Source organism: Trachinotus anak, unplaced genomic scaffold, assembly GCF_046630095.1.
Source record: "Trachinotus anak isolate AG129_WGS33_773 ecotype Australia unplaced genomic scaffold, CSIRO_AGI_Tana_v1 ptg000013l, whole genome shotgun sequence".
Lineage (NCBI taxonomy): Eukaryota > Metazoa > Chordata > Actinopteri > Carangiformes > Carangidae > Trachinotus > Trachinotus anak.
Genome location: NW_027273864.1, coordinates 12,846,869 through 12,869,725, shown reverse-complemented (window position 1 = coordinate 12,869,725; position 22,857 = coordinate 12,846,869). Strand labels below are relative to the sequence as shown.

Here is a 22,857-nt window from a genome sequence, read left to right as displayed (position 1 = left end):
GATTCCAGCCAATGTCTTTTCCTTGGGTCTGGGCCTTTCCTCTGAAAACAAACACACACAGGCACGAACACACACACACACGCACACACACACACACACACTAAAATTTATATAGGCATTTCCTCTCTCACCCAGATCTTAAAAAATTTAGGAAAAGCAGTGTCGTCTTAAGGGGGAAATTTTACAAGCTTAGTGACTTTTAGACATGGAAAGCGCTGCTGAAGCCAAACCACGGCTGACCTGCTGTGTGTGACAGAGGAGAGGAGACACACAGGCAGAGAGCAGAGGGTATGAGATATATAAAAGCTGCTCTGTGCTATGACAGGGCATAAATAAGTAAAGAACAGCAGGTTTGAGAGGGTAACAGTAAAAGTTATCGGCATCTTTCTAGTACTTTATAAATTTCACTTTTTAACAAACTCCATAATGGAGAAGAGAGTGCTGAGGGATGCTTTCAGCCAGGCAAAGAAGCAAACTCCTGACCTCTCAGCTTTCAGTTTTCTTTCACATACACGCATGCACACAGAAAAACAAACAAGCAGCAAGCACCATTTAAACCACTGATGACCCAGGAAATGCAGAAAGTGGGGCTCACTAACATAAAAGGCCGCAACATGATCCTCAGGAATAATTTCCCATCATCATTTGTAAACATCTTATTAACAATGGATAAGGAAAAGAGCAGCCCCCCCCTAAAAGATAAGTTCGACATTTTGAAAAATGCATAGAGATGAGAAGCATGATACCACACTTGTGTCGGGTAAATTCAAAGCTGTCTCGCTCCATTTCGAGAGGTTTCAAAACAAGGAAACAGCTAGTCTGGTTATGTAGAAAAAGTCAAGAACATACACCTAGCAGCACTTCTAAACCCATGTATGAACAGCAATGTGCGACCTTATGCTGGAAAATGTCTTGGCTGGTGCATAGAGGCCGGAGTCTCTGCTATGGTAGATATTAGAGTATCGATCTTCTCAGCTAACTCAGCGAGAGTAGATTATTATGTGTCGTTACTCCCGGTGATAAATGATAATTGGGGCCTCCTGATAAACCTCACCTCCCTCCTAAATGACAGCTGTATATGTGGGAATCACCGACGGAGCACGCAGAGGAGGCTGGGTGAGAGGAGTGAAAAGGAGGTGACAGGGAGGAGGGAGAAGGGTTAGTAACTGTGGGGGGTAGTACTAACTGGGGGAGGGGAGGGGGAGTTAAATTCCTCTGCACTACCCTGCACCTCTCTGGTCAGATCAGGAAGTCATTAACCCTTTACTAGCCAGCAAGCTGCATTACCTCCAGCTAGAGGAGCACAGCAACAGGAAGCAGAGAGCAAGATGAGAAGTGTGTTTGTGTCACAATGGGTGTTTGTGTTTAAGCATCTGTGGTCCACTGTCTGAGCCATGTGAGCTCTCATCAGGGTTCCTTGCACTCCGTGAGCTTGAAGCACAGGTCAGGGGTCGCAGAGCTACTGGAGGGGGGTCAGTCTCCCATGTCAACCAACCGGTGGAATCCAACCATCAGTTTCAGCTGTGACTACTGCTGAAGGAGCTGCGTGAACCCACTCTTCTACCAAGTAACCATCATATGCTCTGATCCCTCTCATGTGGTGGCAGAGGGGCTGGAAGGGTTGGAGATTGGGGGCTGGGGTCTCTATGCATAATGAAATACACTGCTTATCAAAAGTTAACTAGCTCCTCACCCATTTACAGCCTGGTCTGCTAACCCAGTCTGGAAAAGAAGCTGACAGAGTGTGTGTTGGGGGAGGGGTGCGTCTTAAACAGATGCAGAGACTGGGGATGGATGGAGGGATTCCAGATGAGGCTGTGGCTTAAAATCATGATTATTTTCAGTATAAATTAATCTATGTTTCATTCATTATTTAGTCTGTAAAATTGTGGTAAAATGCCAAAGGGTGGTGTCTTTCTTGTAAATTTAGAGACACCACTTATACAATTTACACTAATATAATACAAAATATATGAATAATACCAATACGAAACAGAGAAAAGGCTGAAAAATCACACTGCAGACACAAGAACCAGGAAATATTTTGCACTTTTACTTCATAAACAAATACCCCTTTATCAAAATTATTGGTTAATTTTCAGTTTATTGAAAATTAATTGATAAACTAATTAATAGTAAATCAATTTGTCAACTGCGTCAGCACTAAATGAGATCACATGCTGATTTACAACTCATCAAGTCACTTGATTTGAGACAGACCTTCCTAAATTCTTGGCTCCTAGGCGTGTGTCTGTCAGTGTGTATGTAGTTCACCCTCAAGGGTACCATCCACCTGGTGTCACCTCTATTTCCTCTCTCTGCTGGACACAGCCATCTGGGCCTCAGTCTGTTCCAACAGCCTTCATCATCTCTCTACCGTTCTCTCTCTCTTTCGCTCCAACACACACACACACACACACACACACACACACACACACACACTTCGCCGTAGGGATGCAAATCATGACCATACAGTCTTCTCCGCCATCTGTCTGAGGAGGTGTGGATAGGTATCAGACGAAAAACCACACACACATTATTATTATACCATCCTGGTCCAGCAGGAGACACAATATTAAGCAGAGCTATCCCACTGTGTGTGTGTGTGCATGTGTGTACATGTGTGTGTTTGTGTGAAAGCGTGTGTGTGCATGTGTGTACATGTGTGTACTCTTTCCAGTGTTTCCAAATGGCCAGTGCATAACACCCCCCTTAATCAGCTTAGCAGCCAGTCAGGGGATTTGAATAATCCACAACACAAGCATGGGAAGGAGCCTGCTGAGTGTATGTCTGTCTGCGTGAGCGGTCTGTCTGACAGTGTGTGTAGTAAGTTAAATCAACCTCGACAGTCTTGGACAGCACTCTCTCTAAGCATCGAGCATTTCAAGAATCATCCAGGACTACTTTCAAATAGCGATGGAAGGGCGTGGACATGTTCATGTGTGGGTGGGTGAAGGTTCATCCCTGTATCCATTAGCAGGTCGACACTTGTCATTATTCCAGTGAATGAGTGACGGTGTGTAATGACTCCATAGTTCTAGATTAAACACTCAATCGTTCAGTCATCCGGTGTCATTTTTTGTTCATCTTTCTAACACTTCACTGTCAGAATTACACCAGTCAGCACCAATGAATCATGGGGGACCTTGAGGGCTTTTGTGCATGTGCGCATGCACATAAAGGCCCCCCTGAGGGAAGCATCAGCGCTTTGAAGCCTAACACAGTGTGTAATAGCCTCCCTCTGTCATCTAATAGTTGTGTATGACAGCCTCTGTCACAGAGGAAACTGTACACACATACACACGCCCAAACACACAAACCCCTGTGGGAACAAGATGCATGATACTAAAACGTCTACGTGACTGGTGCCAACATCCTTACGCAGCAAACTCTTATCGCTGCATTCCAAGAGACATCAGTGGCATGCCGAAAATGGCCGTAGGAAAATGGTAGAGATGCAGATAGAGGATACAGTGAGAGTCGAGAGGAGAGGGCGGGCAGCAGCGCGGTGAGTTAACGGCTGTATCTGCTAATGTCTGCTGATCCTTATCTGAGTGCCCACGGAAGGCAGAGAGGCTGGGAGAAAAGAGCAGGGGAATATGTTCCATCAGACAAAGGATGAAACCCAGAACAGCTGCCGATTACTTGAGATACTATCACTGCATCCACCTTGAGGTCACATCGTCGCTGTCTTCAGCTGCAACCTTCTTCCCAGACAGCAGAGGGGAGGGCTGGGGAAAGAGACTTTATGGGGCATGTGCACAAGATACTGTGATGCAGAGGAAGGAGTGCCAGGCACATGCAGATGTAGCCTACTTTAACGTTGTGTGTGTGTGTGTGTGTGTGTGTGTCTCTGTGCAGATCCTGTGATGGAATATATTCTACCTTTGTGCAGCTACATATTTTTTCATTCTGCTGCCATCTTCTTGTGTAAGATTAAAGATGATTTTATAATACTTATGTTATTGCTAAAACAAAAAGGCAAATGATTGAAAGGTTGACTGGCAGAAAATTGATCAGCTTTTTAAATAAGTTAATTTGCTTCAATGGCTTATAAAACAAAAATGCCGAACATTTTCTGGCTGCAGCTTCTCAAATGTGAGGATTTGCTGCTCTTCTCTATTTCATATGTAACTGTAAAGCTTGAATATCTTTGGTTTTGAGCTGTTGGTTAGACAAAACAAGCATCTCTAACGGCCATTATTTATATTGATAAGGAAAATATTCATTGGTTGCAGCCCGGAATTTAAACAGCACCTATACAACATATCGACACACCCTGATCTATGAAAAGTGTGCTATGAAAGTATAAGTCTTACAACAAAGCTGTGAAAGCTAAGGTTATTTTAGAGGTAAAGGTGTAGCTCATAATTGGAGAGCAGTGTGTGTCAGAGAAGAACAATGTTTGGCTCTAATCCCTTCATCACTGAAAGCAGAAAAAGCTGAATCAGGACTGATCTATGCAGCAACTGCAATCACAAACCCCTCCTTCTCTCCCCTTTTCTGCCTCCATTTCACCCTTCTCTCCAGCCCGCTGATCCAGAGGTATAACTCATTCTCGTGCCTGCTAATGTCTGTGCATGTGCATGTATGTGTGTCTTTGCACACTTTGGAGAAGTGGCCTTGCTGTGTAATGACTTCTGCAGAGGCACGGCTCAGAGAGCTGGGGTTCCCAGCAGCGACAGGCTGGCCAGTGAAATATGGCCATCATTTCAACCAGGCGGCAGTCAGTCCCAACAATCGTTGCAGATACCACAGCCTGGGTGCATGAGGAAGATGAGAGCCGCACCCTACCTGCCCCTCACCGCATGAGTGTAGCATCATGGTGAACTGAGAAACAAGAGGCATATTGAGGCATCCCACCCACTCACCCACCCAGGTATTTGTCTGAGTGCTGCTGAGACATGGGGTGTTGGGGGGATAGTGATAAACTGGGCCAATCTGCATGAAGAGGCTCCCAGAGAGGAGGACAACTCAACACCTCAGCACAACAAACCACCGCAACAAAATTTTGTTGAACAGCACAGCTCAGGGGACTCGGCTGGGAGAAAGACTCTTTTGGCTCCTCTCACTCTGTTTTTCTGCAGCATTGCTCCATCTTTAGGTGGTTTTACATTTAGTTCCTTTCACAACAACAAAAAAAACCCACTCTCCTGAGGAAGACAAACAACAGAAGGAAGAAAAGACCAAAAAAAAACTTTTCTTTCTTACTTTCTTTCTTGTAGTACCTTTTAAACCAACTCCAACTCATGGAGAAGAAACAAGGCGGGAAGGTGATTATTAACTGATGCAGACTGAGCATATTTTCTCTAATAGTCAATAGCAAAAAAACGATCATAATTTCAGGTCCACACAAACCAGAATAGAGAGAAGAAGACGCAGTCTCACTTACAGCATCTCAGAGGTGGATTATTTAATGAATTTGTGTCATGTCTTTATGTAAAAACAATAAGAAATAGTAAATAAAAAGGTACATGTCATTATCTAGATTATTTTATAGCTGTCATGTGAAGGCATGATGAGGTGCTTGCAGAATCAAGTGGGTTGCATTATCCAATCACCAATGAAGGCTTACTAACAGCAAATGAATACACTTGTTCTGCAGCTTAGGTCTGTGGGTAATTTAATACCGTGGGCGACTGTTTCAGTCTCTCTCTCTCTTTCATTTCATAAAACACCAAGCTGGGGTCCTTCATCATAATAGTGAGCGGGGTCATAAGCTGTGAAGATCACATTCATCTCCTTGAATCACAGTAATCCTCAGACAAAAGTTATTAGTAGAGAAAGTGTTGTAGTCGGTGTAGCTGTTATAGTAGGTGTAGCTGTATGCTGTAGTCACTAATATACAGTAATTGATATACTTGTGACATAGGGATATCATAGGTGATCAGGTTTAGCGTCATAGAGTCCATGTGTGATAAGACTCAGGTCAATGTTCAGTTCACCACACTCTTAGGTGAAAGCCCTTGTTCTGTTCAGACTTTTTCATCAGAGCTTAGCCTTTTAATGAATATTTTGGGCTTTGAGAGACAGCAGGAAAAGAAGGCAAATGAGCTTATAGGAAAATGTATAAGACAGGTCTTTCATTTCAGCATGCTTACCATGAAAGTGAAACCAATTACACTAATCAGTGTCTGCAAGCTAGTTGAACACAGTCCTTGCATACTCGAATAATACATACCTGCCTAAAACTTATACATTATTAAGTAATGTGACTCACATTACTTACTAATGTAATCACACTATGTGATAATAAATTAATTGGGCTGGTTTTATTTTGAACATTCAAAGATGCACAGTGACACTGGCTGGGTGAAGCAGGGTTTAGTATTAGAGCACTACTGTGTTTTTTAATTCCTTTTATAGGATGAGCTGCACCATGGAGACACTGTGTTAAACTTCATTATCTTGAATTAGAGATTACCCCTCCACTGAGTAGCCTGACATCACTGAAATAGAAAACAACAAACCCCAAGGCCTGGAATTTTCATAGGAACCTGATCATTGTTTGTTTGCACAAATGTGTGAATTTGCAATTAAACTAGTAATGCAGGTTGTTGCACACTAAGCAGCAGAGCTTCCTGTAAGGCAGGTGTGTGATTTGCTGTACCCTCACGGAGTGGCAGGGATGTATCATAATAAATTCATGTCCCTGCAGCAGAGCAAATCAGGGTCAGTAAAACTCTATGTCCTTACATAGCTTAGTGTTACAGGCTGCATGATTCCACAGTGTGAAAGTAAACACCCAAGTAAGCCTTAAGAAATCTTCCCTGTACTTAGAAAGTAAAAACTGCAACGCTAACACTCAAGTCAGAAGCAGGAATTGATCAAATAAACTAAGTCTCCCCAAACTCTATAAATAAAGGTCACTGAGAGGATGCTGAGAGGATGTGTTTGTAAACCCCTGCAGGGTGAGGAAAGCTCACCTGAGGTCAGCCTTAGGACACCCTGATACACAATAAACACAGCCTTTGTGTTCTTCACGAACATACACGCACGCTGTTGTTTTGCTTTCTCACACATAACTGCCTACTTAGCAAGCATTACCACCCACATGATTGTCCCTGCAGCTCAAATGTCACCACGTCATGGGCCATAACAAGCATCTGATGGTCACCACAGTCAACCAAGGACAGACTATCAGCTATATGCCTGGCTGCAGCCTGACTCACACTGGGACAGTCTTTACCATCCGAGTCCCAGGCTAACCTAAGAACCGGTCACATTTTGGAGAAAATAAAACCACCAAGTTGCCACAATGGGGGCACCACCACAGTGGGCTTCAAAGACATACAAGGTCAAAATGTTATAAGTCTAAAGCCAATTCTGTCATTTACCTCCTACGTGTAGTGACAGGAGAAAATCGTTGCTGCCATGATTGATTTCAGGAGTTGTAAAATCCTGCCTCAAAGGAGTATAACCTGCTGAGCAGTGTTTTTTTTGGCATCTGATAAACCTTCAAACTCATGGATGTATTATTCAAACTGGACTTCCTGGTTCATATTTCATTTTCTTATGAGTACCTGCAACAACATGCTCACACCCACGCAGCTCCTTGCATTTGTTTGATGCAGCACCAGTCAGTCAGTTGATGAAGCAGACGTTCTTAATTCAGAAAGCCTGTGTTCAGTCCTAAACGACACCTACAAAGTGTCTATTGGAATGTGCATGAGAAAGATGCTGAATAAAGACTGGCTGCTCTCTAACTGACCCTGAGCTTTGACCTCCCTGGTCAACAATGAGACAAATTTCTGGAGGAATTAGACTATTAGAATAAAACATTGAGTGTCCTCCATCTGACATCCCTATGGTAGACGCTGTAGTTAAATCCCACTGTCCAAGCATTTCTCTGTCAGTTTTTCTGCCCTTTGACACCATGGGAGCCTGGTGTCTACTGATCCACAGACATATGATAGAAAACAAAGCTATCTGTACTCAGGAATGGGCTGCCCTGATACCAAGAGACTACGCCTCTCCAACGAGAGTAGTCTGGGACAGGATGACTCGACACAGCGTGCGTGTCCTAATTTTCTGTGTGATGTGTGTGTCAGAGAGAGGACGTGTCAGAATCACTGCAACACAATAGAGTGCTGCAGTGTGGGTGGCCACACCCTTCCCTCCTAGCTCCCCTCCAAGGCCTCCTCTCCGGCCCCTCAAAACTGCCTCAGTGAGATTTTAAAAGAAAGGGACAGTAAAGGGAGAAGGAAGGGAGTGCACACACAGGCAAGGAATTCAATTTCTGATATAAAAACAAAATCAGGGATAAGAGAGTACGAAAACAAGGAGAGAAGAAAAAAAAAAGACACTAATGAATGCAAGAAAAAGTGAGAGGTTTGACAGATTTTCAGCTCTAGTAGCAGAAACATGATGGAGAATAGAGAGAGACAAAGTGGGCAGAACTGAGAGGACTGGGGGAGGGGGTGAAGAGAAACAAAATGGGGGCATAAAAACAGTCTAACAGGAGACAGATAAATACTGAGGAATCCAGAGGGAAGGAAAGAGAGAAAAGGCAATGCTGTGTGTAGCAATGTGCTCTGCAATGTGTCGCTGAATTATTGATGCTGCAACAGAGTTGAAGAGCGAGAACAGGGAGCACCTTCAACTCTGTCTAATCTCTGCATCATAAACACACACACACCGAAGAGCTGTCAGGTTGTGGCAAATATATGTGTAATGACTGTCCCTCTTGACAGTAGGCTTGAGAGTTGGAAGCAGGTCCCTAGAGGGAGTCTGTAGCTGGCAGGGATGAGAAGAGGTCAAGGGTCATGACAGACCAGTAGGAGACATGTGGCCCACACCTGTTCCCAACTTGCCTCAGTAGACTCACGCAGATCATCACGAGCCAGATGCGAAGGTAAAGTGAGATGGTCATTAGCGCTGTTTACTGCTCAACAGTACTCTCTGGTTTGAAACACTACCAGCTCTCTTCGTTCTTTCCTGCATCCCTTCCCTGTCTGCCTTCTTCTCTCTCCCTGGCCGGCTCGCTCTCTCATCTGCCGAGGAAGCCCGTTTGATCTTCCAGAGTCCTGCTGTTCTGACTCTTCTGCTCCCAGACATCAGGCACACACTCCTCTCTCTCTTTCTCTCTCACTCACTCACTAAAGAGGAGAGCTCCCTCCTTTTCTCTCTATGCTCCCACTTCTTCAAAAAACAAGGAAAATCACAGACTCTCCCTCCACCCCCCTCCTTGCTAGAATCAGACACATTCTCCCTGTTGTACCAAAGACAACAAAATAATTCATGAATTCAAAATGGCCTCGATGCCGTAGACTCTGTGGTGAGGCCAGCTGTGTTGTGTGCATATGGAGCATGTAGAATGTAGGCTATGACAGCGATGTACTTCACTGAGAGGACAGTGGCCATCATTGTCAACACTGAGCGACAGCGGGACACAATGGAGAGGGATACAGCCAGGGACCTGACTCACACATACTGAAAGTGTTCCTGGTCATTATCAGTAACAAAGACACTGACAACAATGGGCATTAAGTGCCAATGTGTCCTGTGGAGATACAATAGCTGCTTTAATAAAGGACGGTCATGCAAAAATATTTGCTGTGAGTTTGTTTTTCTTTTTTTTTTTCCTTTTTTTTTTTTTTTTTTCCCCCCTTTTGGAATTCAGTGCTTTTTGGAAGATATTAGCATATAACTATGGAATATTTAACATTACTTTCAGCAATCTTTCAGAGTCCACCATCTGCTCAGAGATGCTCTGGCATCCAGGATCTGAGAGTCAGTTGCTGAAAAACATTGAAATGTTGTTGAATACTGAGACCTATTGGAAAAAAACAGTCAAAAATAGACTCAAATCTACGATTTACAGAAAAAGCAAATGCACATATTGGACATGATGCAGAAGAAAATAGTCAGTGCATGTACACAATACAGAAGATGATATTCCATCGGGAGACCAGTATTAGCACGCCAGACAACAGTTGGACTGTTTTCTTTTATCTTCTTTATTAAAATTACATTATGCAATGAATCCTCTCAGTCCACAGCTGGTCTGGCTGTGTAGAGTAGCTGCTCAAAGTGTGACTGCTGCCCCCGGGGATCGAAACAGACCTGATTTTGAATTAAACTGTTGAGTCTGTTTTATTAAAACATACTTGCCATTACTACCAGCAGCCACAGGTGACCCAGAACCACTGAGGGATTATAACTTTTCAAAAGGTTGCAGTTGAAACACAAACAATTTTCAATAGGATATTTTTCACAACTAAATGAGGACTGATGGTACAATGCAAGTACAAAACATCGGGCTGCTAAAAGCTCACATTCATGCTCAGACCAAGCTATGGGAATCCACCGCTCCAGACTGGGAAACTCTCTCCTCCACATTCCTCAGAGGGAATACCACCAGCACATGACAAGAGCGCCACTCACACTCAGGCACTTAGCCTGCTGCCTCCCACTGCAACCTTTACACAGAGAATGCCTGTGTGTATGTGCATATGTGTCATGGACAGCAACCTTTAACATGCAACACTGCCCTCAGACAGAAAGATTTCACAGAGAGACAGGGAGTGGGAGAGGCAAAATTCAGGGAAAAGAGGAAGAAGAATAGAGTGATGGGGGCACCAGAACATGCTTGTGTCAAGCTGCTATGCCACAAATGTGATGAGGTGATTGATGGGGGGGCTTTGTGCTAAAGGGCAACCCCCCCCCCCCTGTACCCTCTCTTCTTCTCTCCCTCACCAACCTCTCCATTAACTGAATACTCAGGACTTGTCTTTGCTTATTTCAAAGAGAAACTACTTGGTTTTATTTGACTTTCAGCTCAGCACAGGTCTGGGCAGAGGTCTACGTCCTGTCAAAGTGACAATACACTGTGTAGCACTGTGTATAATCTATATGGAGAGCACCCATCAGCTCCACACCAGCCCCTGTACCACATGGGCCACTGCACAACAGGAATGAGTATGTGTATGTGCATGTATAGGGGAGGGATATTCCCATTTCCACTCTGTTTGAAGCACATGGACTGAGTCGGAATGTAAAGGGGGAGGGGGGCAGCAGGGGGAGGGCAAGGGGAGAGGCGAAAGCTGTAATCTGAGAGGGGTATCCCACAGCGCAGGCCAGCACATGGTCTATACACTCTACAGTGGGCCCAGTGCACAGAGAGAGAGACACTGGCAGAAAGATTTCCCTTTCAATCACAGGGCAGAATGCAGCAGTACAATACAATACTGACAATAACTGGATAATGATAACAAGTCATTGTATCACCTGTTGTAAAATATCTGAGTTCATTCCTACAGTATATACCCAGGTTTCAACTTCAGCTCAACCTACCGCTGGTATACATTGTGTATCCAGTATCTGAAAATATTAGTGTGGTTTGTACCTCAGTTATGCAAAAAATGTCCCGGCACACATTACTGCAATTCGCTGTCAGTAATGATGGAAAGCTGTTGGATCTCAATTCTTTAAGCGCTCTGTGAGCTCTGCCTCGCCATTTTTGCTCAATTAAAATACTTTGACGATGACCATTTTGGCATACAATACAACACAGTTTATCCTGCATACTCACACCACAAAACATCCACTCACTCCTGTTTTGTGGGATTCTTGCTAACACCATTTGACTCTGGTATTGGCTCACTTGGCTAATACTCTGCAGTTGCATCATTGCCATTTGCAAGGATGCAGATAGATCTTGATTTGTTAAATATTGCCACCAGAGAAAAACTGGAAGCTGAAAATACTTTTACTAAAGTACTCCCATGCAGACCTAATATGGCACAAAACTAACAACTGGGCTGCACTGAAAGAGAGAAATTAAGTGCAAGGAACCTTGGGTAATTCCACCACTTCACAAAAAGGAAAAATGGTCATCTTTGCAGAGAGAGAGTGCAAAGACAAAAGCACAGTAAGTACAGCGTGTACACTTCAGTGGTTGTTGATTCATGAGTTCAATCAACACGTCTCTAACACAGTGTCAGCAAAAACCGATCTTCTGAAGCATCACAAAGATATGACTAATTGCAGGACTGTTGTACTGACTGATATGAACTTAAACATGTGTATCTTCTAATAAACTGTTAACTCAGTGTATATGATGAACTTCAGTACCAACTGACACAATGCAGACTATGTCATAATTGCCACCCAAGCACGGTGGATTAAAATGTATTGTGTAGTGGCACAACAAAGATCTAAACACTGTATCTTTTGTGTTTGTCCATGACAGGTTTAGAGACTTTGACAGTACATATTCCACAGCCTCAGGACACGCTTAAACATGCATGAGTGAAAAGCACATATCAGCATGTTTTTCACACACACCATTGCCCCCTGGCCACGCTCAGTGAGCGGCAGAACAAGAGAAAAAGTCTGCCAACAGGCGCCTGCAAACCAGTGAGATAAATATCAGGCCTCAGGTATGTGCTACTGCTCTAAACAGTTCCAGTACAATGTCCAGGGTGGGTTCATCCACACCAGGCATGGCACCAACATACACACACACACACACACACACACACACACACACACACACACACACACACACACAAATGCATAAATTCAGGGAAGGTAAGTAATCAGACATGTTCATACAACCAGAGAGGACAGACTAGTGTATACATGATGCATGTCCTCTGCACTTGGCCTTAACTCACATATGAGTCTTATGAAATCTTGTGGTCACAGTTCACAGAAACTCATATCTGCAAATGGAGTTCCTTACTTTTTAGGTACCCAATAAAGAAATGTTTCACTTTCAGTTGTCTACACAAGCCCACACACTCACACTGTGCAATGTCTCTGGCTTTCACATCATTGTTTAAATGTCAAAAAAAACATTCATCTAGCATCATTTTTAGATTCCACTGTTCACCAAACCCAGACAGTACTGACTCATTTTTAAGCCAGGTGGTTTTGTGTGAGTCTAAAACCTGTTCAGATGCAGGTTTCATACGTGTCACTGTGTCAGGTAGTATGTATTACATTTGCCCTTCCGTGCTTTTGAACTGCATATTTCTATACGCCCATTTCCTTGTTTGTACACAGCAGGACCTCCGATCACAGGCTGACCCACATGGATGAGTGAAAAGGAAGATGACAGGAGGAAGGAGGTTTGATTTCCACATCTACTTCCTGCTCATATATAACCAGCTAATAGTGAACTCAATGTAACCTCCAGCTGAGGTCAACATGTTTGCAGCACACACACCCAAACACCACTCACACAGACATGATCACTGTAGAAGTGTTGTGTGTGGTTGTGTGTAGAGGCAGTGCCTCTGGTTTAAGAGCAGGTGAGGAGATGTGAGGGGACTAGGGCAGGGAAAGGAGGGTTGACTCTAATGTTTTTCAGAATCAGAGATCAGAGGATGCTCCTCCTCAGGGCAGCCACCTGGCCATTCAAGAGTGCGTGCTGTTTTTATCATCACACTGTAGAAAAAGAGCGTGTGTGTGATTACTGTGGGAAAGAAAACTACAGTATTCCCACACTGAAAGTAGGTTTAAAGAAAAGCTAGGAGTCTGCACTTTAAACAAGCCTCTCTAAGCCTCCATATGAGCGGCAACAAATACGGAGAGTTAAAATGGGAGAAATCTCCACCAGAGCAGCTTTGATGCTGGGAACAACTAAAATAGAAATGGTGCATCCACATAGCAACCAGGGGGAAGAACACTGTGTCCTTACACACATTAGGAAAGAAGAGGGAACAGTGAGAGGCTGTGTGTGAGTGTGTAAGTGATGCAGATTCAGCTGAGAAGAGGTGATGAATGGCTTCATTAAAACAGCATTAGCAGAGGTGTGAACCTGAATGGTGAGTGCCAGCATGCAGTGATTGCTCACTTTCAACACACACGCACACACACTTGTCACAATACTGAAATTCTCTCCTTGATACAGTACAAACCACCCATCCTCTTAGCAAACAGTTGCTGCTCATTTACATTATTTGATGCTAATGCAAGTTTCAAAATGCAACCTCGGGCTTTCATACATATCAAGCTCAAAACATCACATGACCAGCAAAATTATTTTCAAGAAACAAAAGCAACAATTCAGAATTTCTTTTAATTAAACTGCGCCTTGCTCCATGTCTCACACACACATACACACACACACACAGACACACAGAGCATACCACCCCACAGCCTGAGGGAGATGAGGAAATTGCAGTGACACCGAGGAGAAAGAAAGCGATGAAAAGAAGGAATAAAGGAGGCGGAGGAGAGCAAAAAAGGAGAAAAGGAGTGCAAAGCAAGAGAGCAAAAGAGAAGGAAAAAGACCTGAATAGACCAAGGTCTGAAGGTTCAAAATGGAATCATGTGTATATGTGTATAGTGGTAACCTGATTAGCCAGAGCCTACAGGGATGACAAATCTACATTATTCTTTCTTATTTTCCCTCTGCTCCTCACAAACCCAGAAAAATGGGGGCAATTCAGTAACCCTAGCAACCAACTCTGCCTACGTGCGGAGAGAAGCTGCTGATGGAGGGGGAAGGAGAGAGGAAGAGAGAGAGATAGAGCTGGGGAGTGAAAAGGCTAAAACAAGTGCATACTCTATATACAAATATACTAAATCGAGCAGATGGATCATACAGTCTCATAGTAGTGGGGTTTCTTCCCTCCTTAAACCTCTCTTTTCTCTATTCAGGTCTCTTGCATGTTTCCCAGATCCCTCCTCCTCTTTCTTCTCTTTTTCCTTTCTTCTTTCTGGCCCCCTTCCTCCCTTTTGCCTACTTGGTCAGGCTCCTTGCTTTTTCTCCTCCTGCTCTCTGGCCATGTATGAGGGCTGTTCAAACACAACCTGTTTCCTCTGGCGCCCCTTGGGAGCATTATCCAACCTTTCTACTGTTGTGTTTTCTCTCCTTCCCTTCTTTTTGCCTCTCCCCTATTTATTTACAGCTGGATGTCTGTTCTCCTATTGATTGTTTTACAGAGGATATGAGTGTGCTTTGTCTCTGCCCTGCTCAGCTTTATATAGATCCCTCTGTTCTTAAAGATGTTCTCACCAACGCACACAGACACACAAACATCCTCTCTCTCAGCTGGTTGTGAGTCAGTGTCCGGTGGAGAGGCTCTTGTATGCTCACACAATATGTTTGTCACATATGCTGAAATCATAAAGTGGTGATTACTGGTTTAAGCTGCCATAGGAGGCGTGACGAAAACGTGTGTGTCACATTTCATCACAACTGACAAACATCATGAGAGAGAAGAAGGAGGGAGAAACGGAGTGAGACAGAGGAGGAGAGGGGGAGAAAAACAGAGAGGTTGAGTTGAAGACCAGCAGTTCTTTTCACAATGGTCTGATTGTTCATTGGATGTAGGCTGAGAGAAAGAAAAAGATTGAAAAAGAAGGAGAGGGAGTCGGGATTGACAGACAGAGTGTGTGCGTGTGTGCGTGTGTGGGGGGGGGGGGGGGGGGGGGGGGGTGTAGGACAGAGTACGGCTCTGCTTTTTACATTTTTACACACTCTCACCGGTTGCTCTGCTGTTGCTGTGTGTGTGTGTGTGTGTGTGTGTGTGTGTGTGTGCGCGTGTGTGTGTGAGTGAGATAAAGAAAGTGAAATTTGAATGAGGCAACCTAACAGGGGTCAAGACCTCTGTATTCACTATGGGCTTAAAGAACACACACACATATCCACACAAAGGGTTGGGTAAAGTGACCATATAATTAATTAATTAATTAATTAATTAATTAATTATATATATATATATATATATATATATATATATATATATATATTAGAGCTGAAACAATAAGAAAATTAACCTGCAACAATTCCAATTAATGATTAGTTAGTCTTTTAAATAAAATTTCCAAAATTCACTTCCTCCAGCTTATAAATGTGAACACTTGATGATTTTTAACCTTCTGAGATAGTAAACTGATTATCTCTGATCCGGTTATTTTATCTATACCTGTCATCTTCATCTGACAGAAACCAACTGTCTGAGTGCAATGCTACAGTTGACATTATGGAAAAAACCCTATAGCAGGTAACAACACACTCTGCCAGGCCAGAGGGGTGTGTGTGGTGTGTGTGTGTGTGTGTGTGTTTTGCATGAATAAATATGACATCAGCTTCATCGTGTTGCAAAATGTTAGTACAAGAGGCAACCAATTGACAGGATATACAAATAACATCACACACACACACACACACACACACACACACACACACACACACACACACACACACACACACACACCTTCAACATCAAAGTGAGATCACCTTAAGAAAGAGGGGATATTTCAGCCAATCCCAACATGCCTCAGCGCTGAGAGTCTAGTGAATTAATGGCAGCCTGAGTGTTAGGATAAGCCAACCAGGGCAGACAGAACATCTGTTGCCCAATCAGAGCATCTGGAACATCTGGCACCAATGAGCAGCAGTCATCTAGCAGCTGAACTCTGACCTCACCCCACTTGGCTTTACTGGCTGTCTTTTTCGTCTCCACATTTATTTCTTTGTTTCTTTATTCATTTTCCATTCCTCACAATCTATTCCTTCATTCTGACACCGACCTTAATGAGCTGTGGGTGTTGTACAACTCTCCTGGTTCATCTGCATATCATGGTGGTAGAAGCTATGATAGCAGACATTTCTCTTTTTATCTATCATCTCTCAACTGTATCCAGAATGTAGGGAGGGGCTAGGCAGAGATGGATTAGACATCTCAATCCAAATCACAATAACACACTCACTGACTTGTAGCCAGCGTTCTGTGTGTGTGTGTGTGTGTGTGTGTGTTTGTACTGAAGGAGGCCAACTCAGCACTTACGGTCTCAGAAAATTGTGTTTTCACTCAGGTGCCGCAGCAGCTCGGTAGTAAATTGTCATATTGAATGCCGAAGAATGAAGAGGCTGACAGGTAGAGGAGAACAGAAAATCAATGAGTGTTTTCAGCCACATCGTGTCTGGTGCTGACACAGCACACAGCGGCTGCTACTCTTTATACACACACACCCCAAAAAGACAGTGGGAATCCAGGTATGGAACACATTGTTCTATTGTGACTTATCAAAGGGAATAGGGGATTTATGTCCTTTAAAAAACGCCAACTTTATCTCTCGGTTCCTTTCTATTCTGAGAGGCAAGTGTGCTGACTGCAGTCACAGTCTGCCTGTGTGTGTGTGTGTGTGTGTGTGATTCCTTTGCAAAGACACAAAGCCGTGGGCCCAAACAGGAAGCTTTACACACTCCCAGTATAATCTGTGTGTGTTCCAGCCTGACTCCTGAACCTCAGTTTTACACAAACATCCTTCCTTATTTTAAGCTCTGTCAGCAATTTTAATTCATCTCACAGAGCAAAAGCCCTCCTCCACATTTCACCAACACATTGACAGACATCCACATGCTTGCACACTGTACAGCGAGTCAACAGTACCAAGTTGTGTGACTGACTTGTGGTTAGTAATTGCACCACTGGGCTCAGTCAATACAGTGCAGCCCTAATTGACAAGGAATTGTTAAAAAGATCACACACACAAAGCCCCAAAAGTACCTCTAATTGATTTACTTAAAGATGTCTTCCCACATCCTTCCAACCGCACATGACTGATGTGAGGGACCAGCAGCAAATTGTCATTTCTATATTCTCTCTGCTTCTTACTGTATCATAGCTGTTAATAAACAAGAAACAGAACCTCCCTGCATATTATGTCAGAAGATCCCTGCTTCTCGTGATCAAATACACATCAATCAAACACCACACACTCACAAACAAAATATAGGCCAGGCAAAGAGCCTCATATATATATATATATATATATATATATATATATATATATATATATATATATATATATATATATATATATATACACATACATATACACATATACATACATATACATACATACACACACACATACACACACACAAACAAACCCACAATCCTGCATGCAGACAAACCTCTTGCAGTGTCACCACCTTTTCTATTGTGTGCAAGTCCAAGCAGCCCTTTATCCAAAATCATAAGTCTCTCTGGCTGCCTCATAAACAGGCACCTTGGTAATGTACATGTAGGCAGACACAGTTTTAGTTTGTAGCCACAGGCTCTCATCCGTCTTCAGAGAGAGAGAGATCCACGTCGTACCTGCAAAGCTTAATGAGTTTATTAACCAGTCTGGAAAATTATAATCTCTTAGGGCTGTTTGGAGATACTGACAAACCACTATAATCATCCATTTTATCAGTTGTAAAAATGGTTACTTTTTGCATAAGAAACCTCTTATTAAACCACTGACAGATGCTGAAGCATGGAGCCAAAATGTACTAGAAAAATGTAACATCTGTCAGTTTTTTTCAAGACTCTGCACTCCCTAATTTTCTACTCAAATGTTTCCCATTGCCTGAATTAGAGCTTTCCATTTAATCAATATGGTGAGCTTGCAGACTGGTAAACGAGGGATGGTGATTGCTGGTAGATGTGCACTGAATGGACAAAAGTAATGCAGCCTGTAACAGTGACAAAGCTCAGAGTAATTTGGAGTCTTTCTAAAACAAAAGTAGCTTTCTGGATTCAATTCTAGGTAAGTGCTCTCTGAACTAAGACCAGTGGGTGATAAGCTCATTCCTTAACTCCATTTCAGTGCTGTGTAACCATTTGCGTCTGTGTTACAACATTCCTGCCCCTCTTTAAATGTGTCTCACTTTCTTTGTCCATTTTTCTCCTTCTTTCTGTTTCTCCGTCTTTTTCTCACTTTCTTATTCTCTCTTCTACCTTTCAGTCACTTTGTGTCTTTTTACATGCACACACACTTACACTGTGTGTGTCACACACGCACACACGCACTCGCACTCGCGCACGCGCACGCACACACACACGCGCACACACACACACACACACACACACACACACACACACACACACACACACACACACACACACACACACACACACACACACACACCCTCTTCCTGAGCAGTAGGAACATTCCTTGCATCAGCCAGAATCCCATATTAGAGTATCAGCACTCTGCCTGTGAGAAAAACAGACTGAGAAGAGGATGGTGGTATTCAAGCAAGCAATATTTCTCAGCTCCCACGTCAACAATGTTAGGTAACCGTGTCCAGTGACATTCCCATACCTACTTTAACGAATCAATTCACATAAATGTTGCAGTTTTTTTCCTTTCTTCACACAGGTACAGGGGCTAGGCAAAGAAAAATACATGCAACATGAAAAATGTCAGAAGTAGCATTTGTCAGCTGTAAAAGTAAACACTTGAGTGTGCGTTTTCAAACTTTTAAAACATGAAGCATCAGCAGAGTCCCATTTTAAAAGGGTAAATACACAACCCTCCTGTAGCACATAAAACTACAGGAGAGTATAACACTGTTGTTCCATCAATGCCAAACAAAACAGAATATTACAGTAGTTAATATACCAAGGGAGAGTCTTAAACAATTAGGACAACTGTAGTTATTTTGCCAAGCCCTTGTCTGTATGAATGTGTACATGTTAAATTGTATTGCATCTTCCTCTCCTGCCGCAGAGCTCAATGAATGTAAGCCTTGGGATTTACATTTATTTCGCCCATGTGTATGGCTGCAGCATGTAAAGACAATTCCTACTGCCTGATTAAAGCAGAGACATGCAGATATGTCTCTCACCTTAGCTAGGTGGACTGAAACAATGACGTGTTAGCAAATACAAGAGAGACAGATCTGTGTAGCTGCTTCTTGTATTGCTGCTTGTTACCCTCCATTAGAGATTCTCTAACAGCAGTGCACGGGGTAATGACAGACTGTCTGTGTCTCCCAGAGAAGGCAGGCTGCTGAGAATGTAACAGTAGACACATTGCGTCCAGAGACGACCGAAAAAACACACACACGCCTTAAACAGTTATGTGGATGCACAGGTTTACCCTTTCATCCGTTCATTCCAGGTAGGGAAGATGGTACGTGGAAAGAAATGTGGACAGAGTGAGGAAAGGAGAGATAGTCCAACACAGCCGTTCACTAGGGAGCAGTGCAGTAACTGACAGGAGGAATCAATGCAGAGGGTCGATGGACAAACATTAAGTCCATGGTCTGACAAACACAGCAGACAGCTCTCAGAATGTAGCACAGGCGGAAAGCCTTACACAGGCTACCAAGCAGAAACAGCAGTCTACCATGACACTAATGTCACTGTGGTGACAGCTAAATTGAGTTTGCAGATAGGCAGGTAAACAAGAAGAAGCAGTTAATAAGAGGTGCTACACAGTGAGCTGAGTCGAGTAATCCTAGACTGCTCTGTCCATTATGTCAACAGGACCACTCATTACAATATGCCTCCAAATCAAACGCCTGTCCAGATTACTATGTAGATTTACAGACAAGCGTCAAATTAAAGGAAACATCCAGGGAGTGTAGAAACCAATTCAGATGCTTCCATACAGCGTATAAGAGGATCAATTAAAGGTTTCAGATATGAAACTGACCTCAGTCATATGATGTGGATTTCGTAGTCATCAGATGTCAACTCAATTGAGCATCTCTGAAAAACTTTTCGAAGACTGATGTTCATACCTCTGGTCAAGTTCCAGGAACTTGTTGACTCTACGCCATGCGGCGTTAAAGCCGCTATTGGTGCATACACACCTTACTAAAACATTTGATGTTGGTTTTTCCTTTAATTTGTCACCCATATGACGACATAGTGATTTATAATAACTCGCTCAGCAACCACTTTGTTTCTCACTGACTTGCTGCCCTATCAAACAAAGTCACAGGAGGCAGCGGTTCTACGGGAGAACAGGAAGGCCGTGAGGTGACAGTATGAGGACAAGGCTGAGGAGAGGACTGGTGTCCTGTTCCAAAATGCAAATGTGTAGCTGTGCTGATGAAGGAAAGCAGATGACCCATCTTATCTAGTGATCTGGCATTGCAAGAGCAGTGGAAACATGCTGTTCTTGACGAGGGCAATATCCTGCCCTCCCTGTCCCCATCCCTCTCCTTCTTCCTGCCACCTCTATGCTCTCTCTCTCTCTCTCTCTCTCTCTCTCTCTCTTTCCCAGCCTACAGTATATGCCATCAAATCTGCAGCTCTGATAAGCAATGGCTGTCACCCTGACTGACAGTCCCCAGCCAAACACAGTGTAGCTGCCTGACAACAGAAACATCCACTCACCAATCAGCCCGCAAACAGTTAACATCTGAACGCCCCTTTCTAACCACTACAATCTGCTCTCCCACGTCCTTGATCACCGGCGGAGGCGACACCAATGAGCTGTGATCAATGGACAACCGTTAGGTCGAATTGATCATTTAATAGCAATCTGCGTTTAAGCCACACACACACACACACACACACACACACACACACACACACACACACACACACACACACACACACACACACACAGCATGGACGAATGGCATTGCACACCAGCAGAACAGACACGCAGGAGACAGAGAGGGGGGGAAAACGCCCTGCCTTGTTCCATGTCGAAACCCCAGCCCTCTGGGTAGTCTACACAACAAGCACACACCTACCACCTTCACATAAGCTTTTCTTTACGGACCATATAGAGGCCACATTTGGACATCAACGCTGGTTTCTGAAGGTTTTTCCCTCCTGTCTTTGTTGGCCATCTGTGTGCTGAGTATAACCAGAGCGATCACACGCTTGAGGACACGCCGATCATGATGTTGCTATTTAAGATTGCAACAAATGATTCATTATTGATCCGCCACGTCCGCACATTGACAATTAACCTTCATGAATGGTTGGTGATATACAAAAGCAAGCGTAAGCCCTTTACGCCTGAGAGAAGAGGAGAGGGTCCAGGAAAAACCATGCAGTCAGCCAAGTCAAGGGAAACACAGCATATAGTAAGAAAGCACAGATTTAAGGCTACAATGCTTTAGCTGGTCCTATCATTTAACGCGTGAGAAGCTTAAGAAAGTTTTACCTTTGACTTGAGTTTCATATTCGGCCACTATCTCCTTGTCCTTTCGGAATTTCGCCGGAGACGTCATGGCTGAGTTTGGAGATCAGACCACTTGCTCTCGTTGCGAAGTCAATTTTGTCTCAATCAAGCGAGCAATCAATCAATAAAATCAGCCGTGGAGAAGGGAAATGCCACTCTGGAAGAGGCTTTGACAGGGGGAGGGAAAAAAAAAGGAGCCCAGATAAGAGATTGCAGGTCCTCAGTGTGCCCACGGATCTGTATTGTGTCCCTGCCTCTGTTCACTCCGGGCGCATTGTGAGTTTGGCGCTGCTGCTGCTGTATGTTCCCATCCGCTGCCGCGCCTCACCTCCTCCTCAAAACCGGTTATGGTGCAAACAACTTCAAGTGAAAGCAGATTCATTCCCCCTAAAAAAAACAAAACAAAACAAAAAAAAAAAACAGTAATACCCTGTCAGTCAGCACTTCCAAAAGTTTTATATATACATATAAATGTGTTTGTGTATCGGTCTCGCAGCAGCCCCTCCGTCTGTCTAAACTAAGCTGCTCTCCTCTTCCCTCTCCTGAAGTGAGAGAGAAGGAGCCGAGTGCAGATGGAGGGGTTGGCTGCTGGTCAGCCCCAGTGCGCAGGACAGCCACAGACAGACACATGGATGGGATTCATCTGGGTATAAATCACATCCGTTTCAATAAAAAGTTTCCTTACAATGTATGGCAACGAAAGCATCAGAAGGCAAGACTCAAATGTTCAAAAACAAAAAAGCATAATTGATATGTCTCACATAGCTACATATCATATTTTCTATTAGGATGACAGACCAGCTGCAATGTGAGGATAACTGCATGGTGGATAAAGTAAGTGTGTGTAATATTCATAAGCTAGCGTTACTCTTTAGTTGTCTTTCAGTAACACAACTGACAAGAGGTAAGCTATTTTACATGCGTCCCCATGCTTAGTTTAGGTGACTGTAAAACGTCTAACTAACTAAC

General features: G+C 43.6%; 1 protein-coding gene across 2 annotated transcripts in view; it reads right to left on the bottom strand.

Annotated features, from left to right (window-relative positions):
- Nucleotides 1–22,449, bottom strand: part of srgap2 (SLIT-ROBO Rho GTPase activating protein 2) — a 53,008-nt gene extending 30,559 nt beyond the window's left edge. Inside the window, exon 1 of one of the 2 annotated variants that reach the window (XM_071493671.1) lies at nt 21,871–22,449. In XM_071493671.1, coding sequence (XP_071349772.1) covers nt 21,871–21,937 — 67 coding nt within the window. In that variant the 5' untranslated portion in view covers nt 21,938–22,449. The remainder of the gene's footprint in view (nt 1–21,870) is intronic. The other variant, XM_071493669.1, reaches the window with a different exon arrangement.
- Nucleotides 22,450–22,857: the final 408 nt, after the last annotated feature.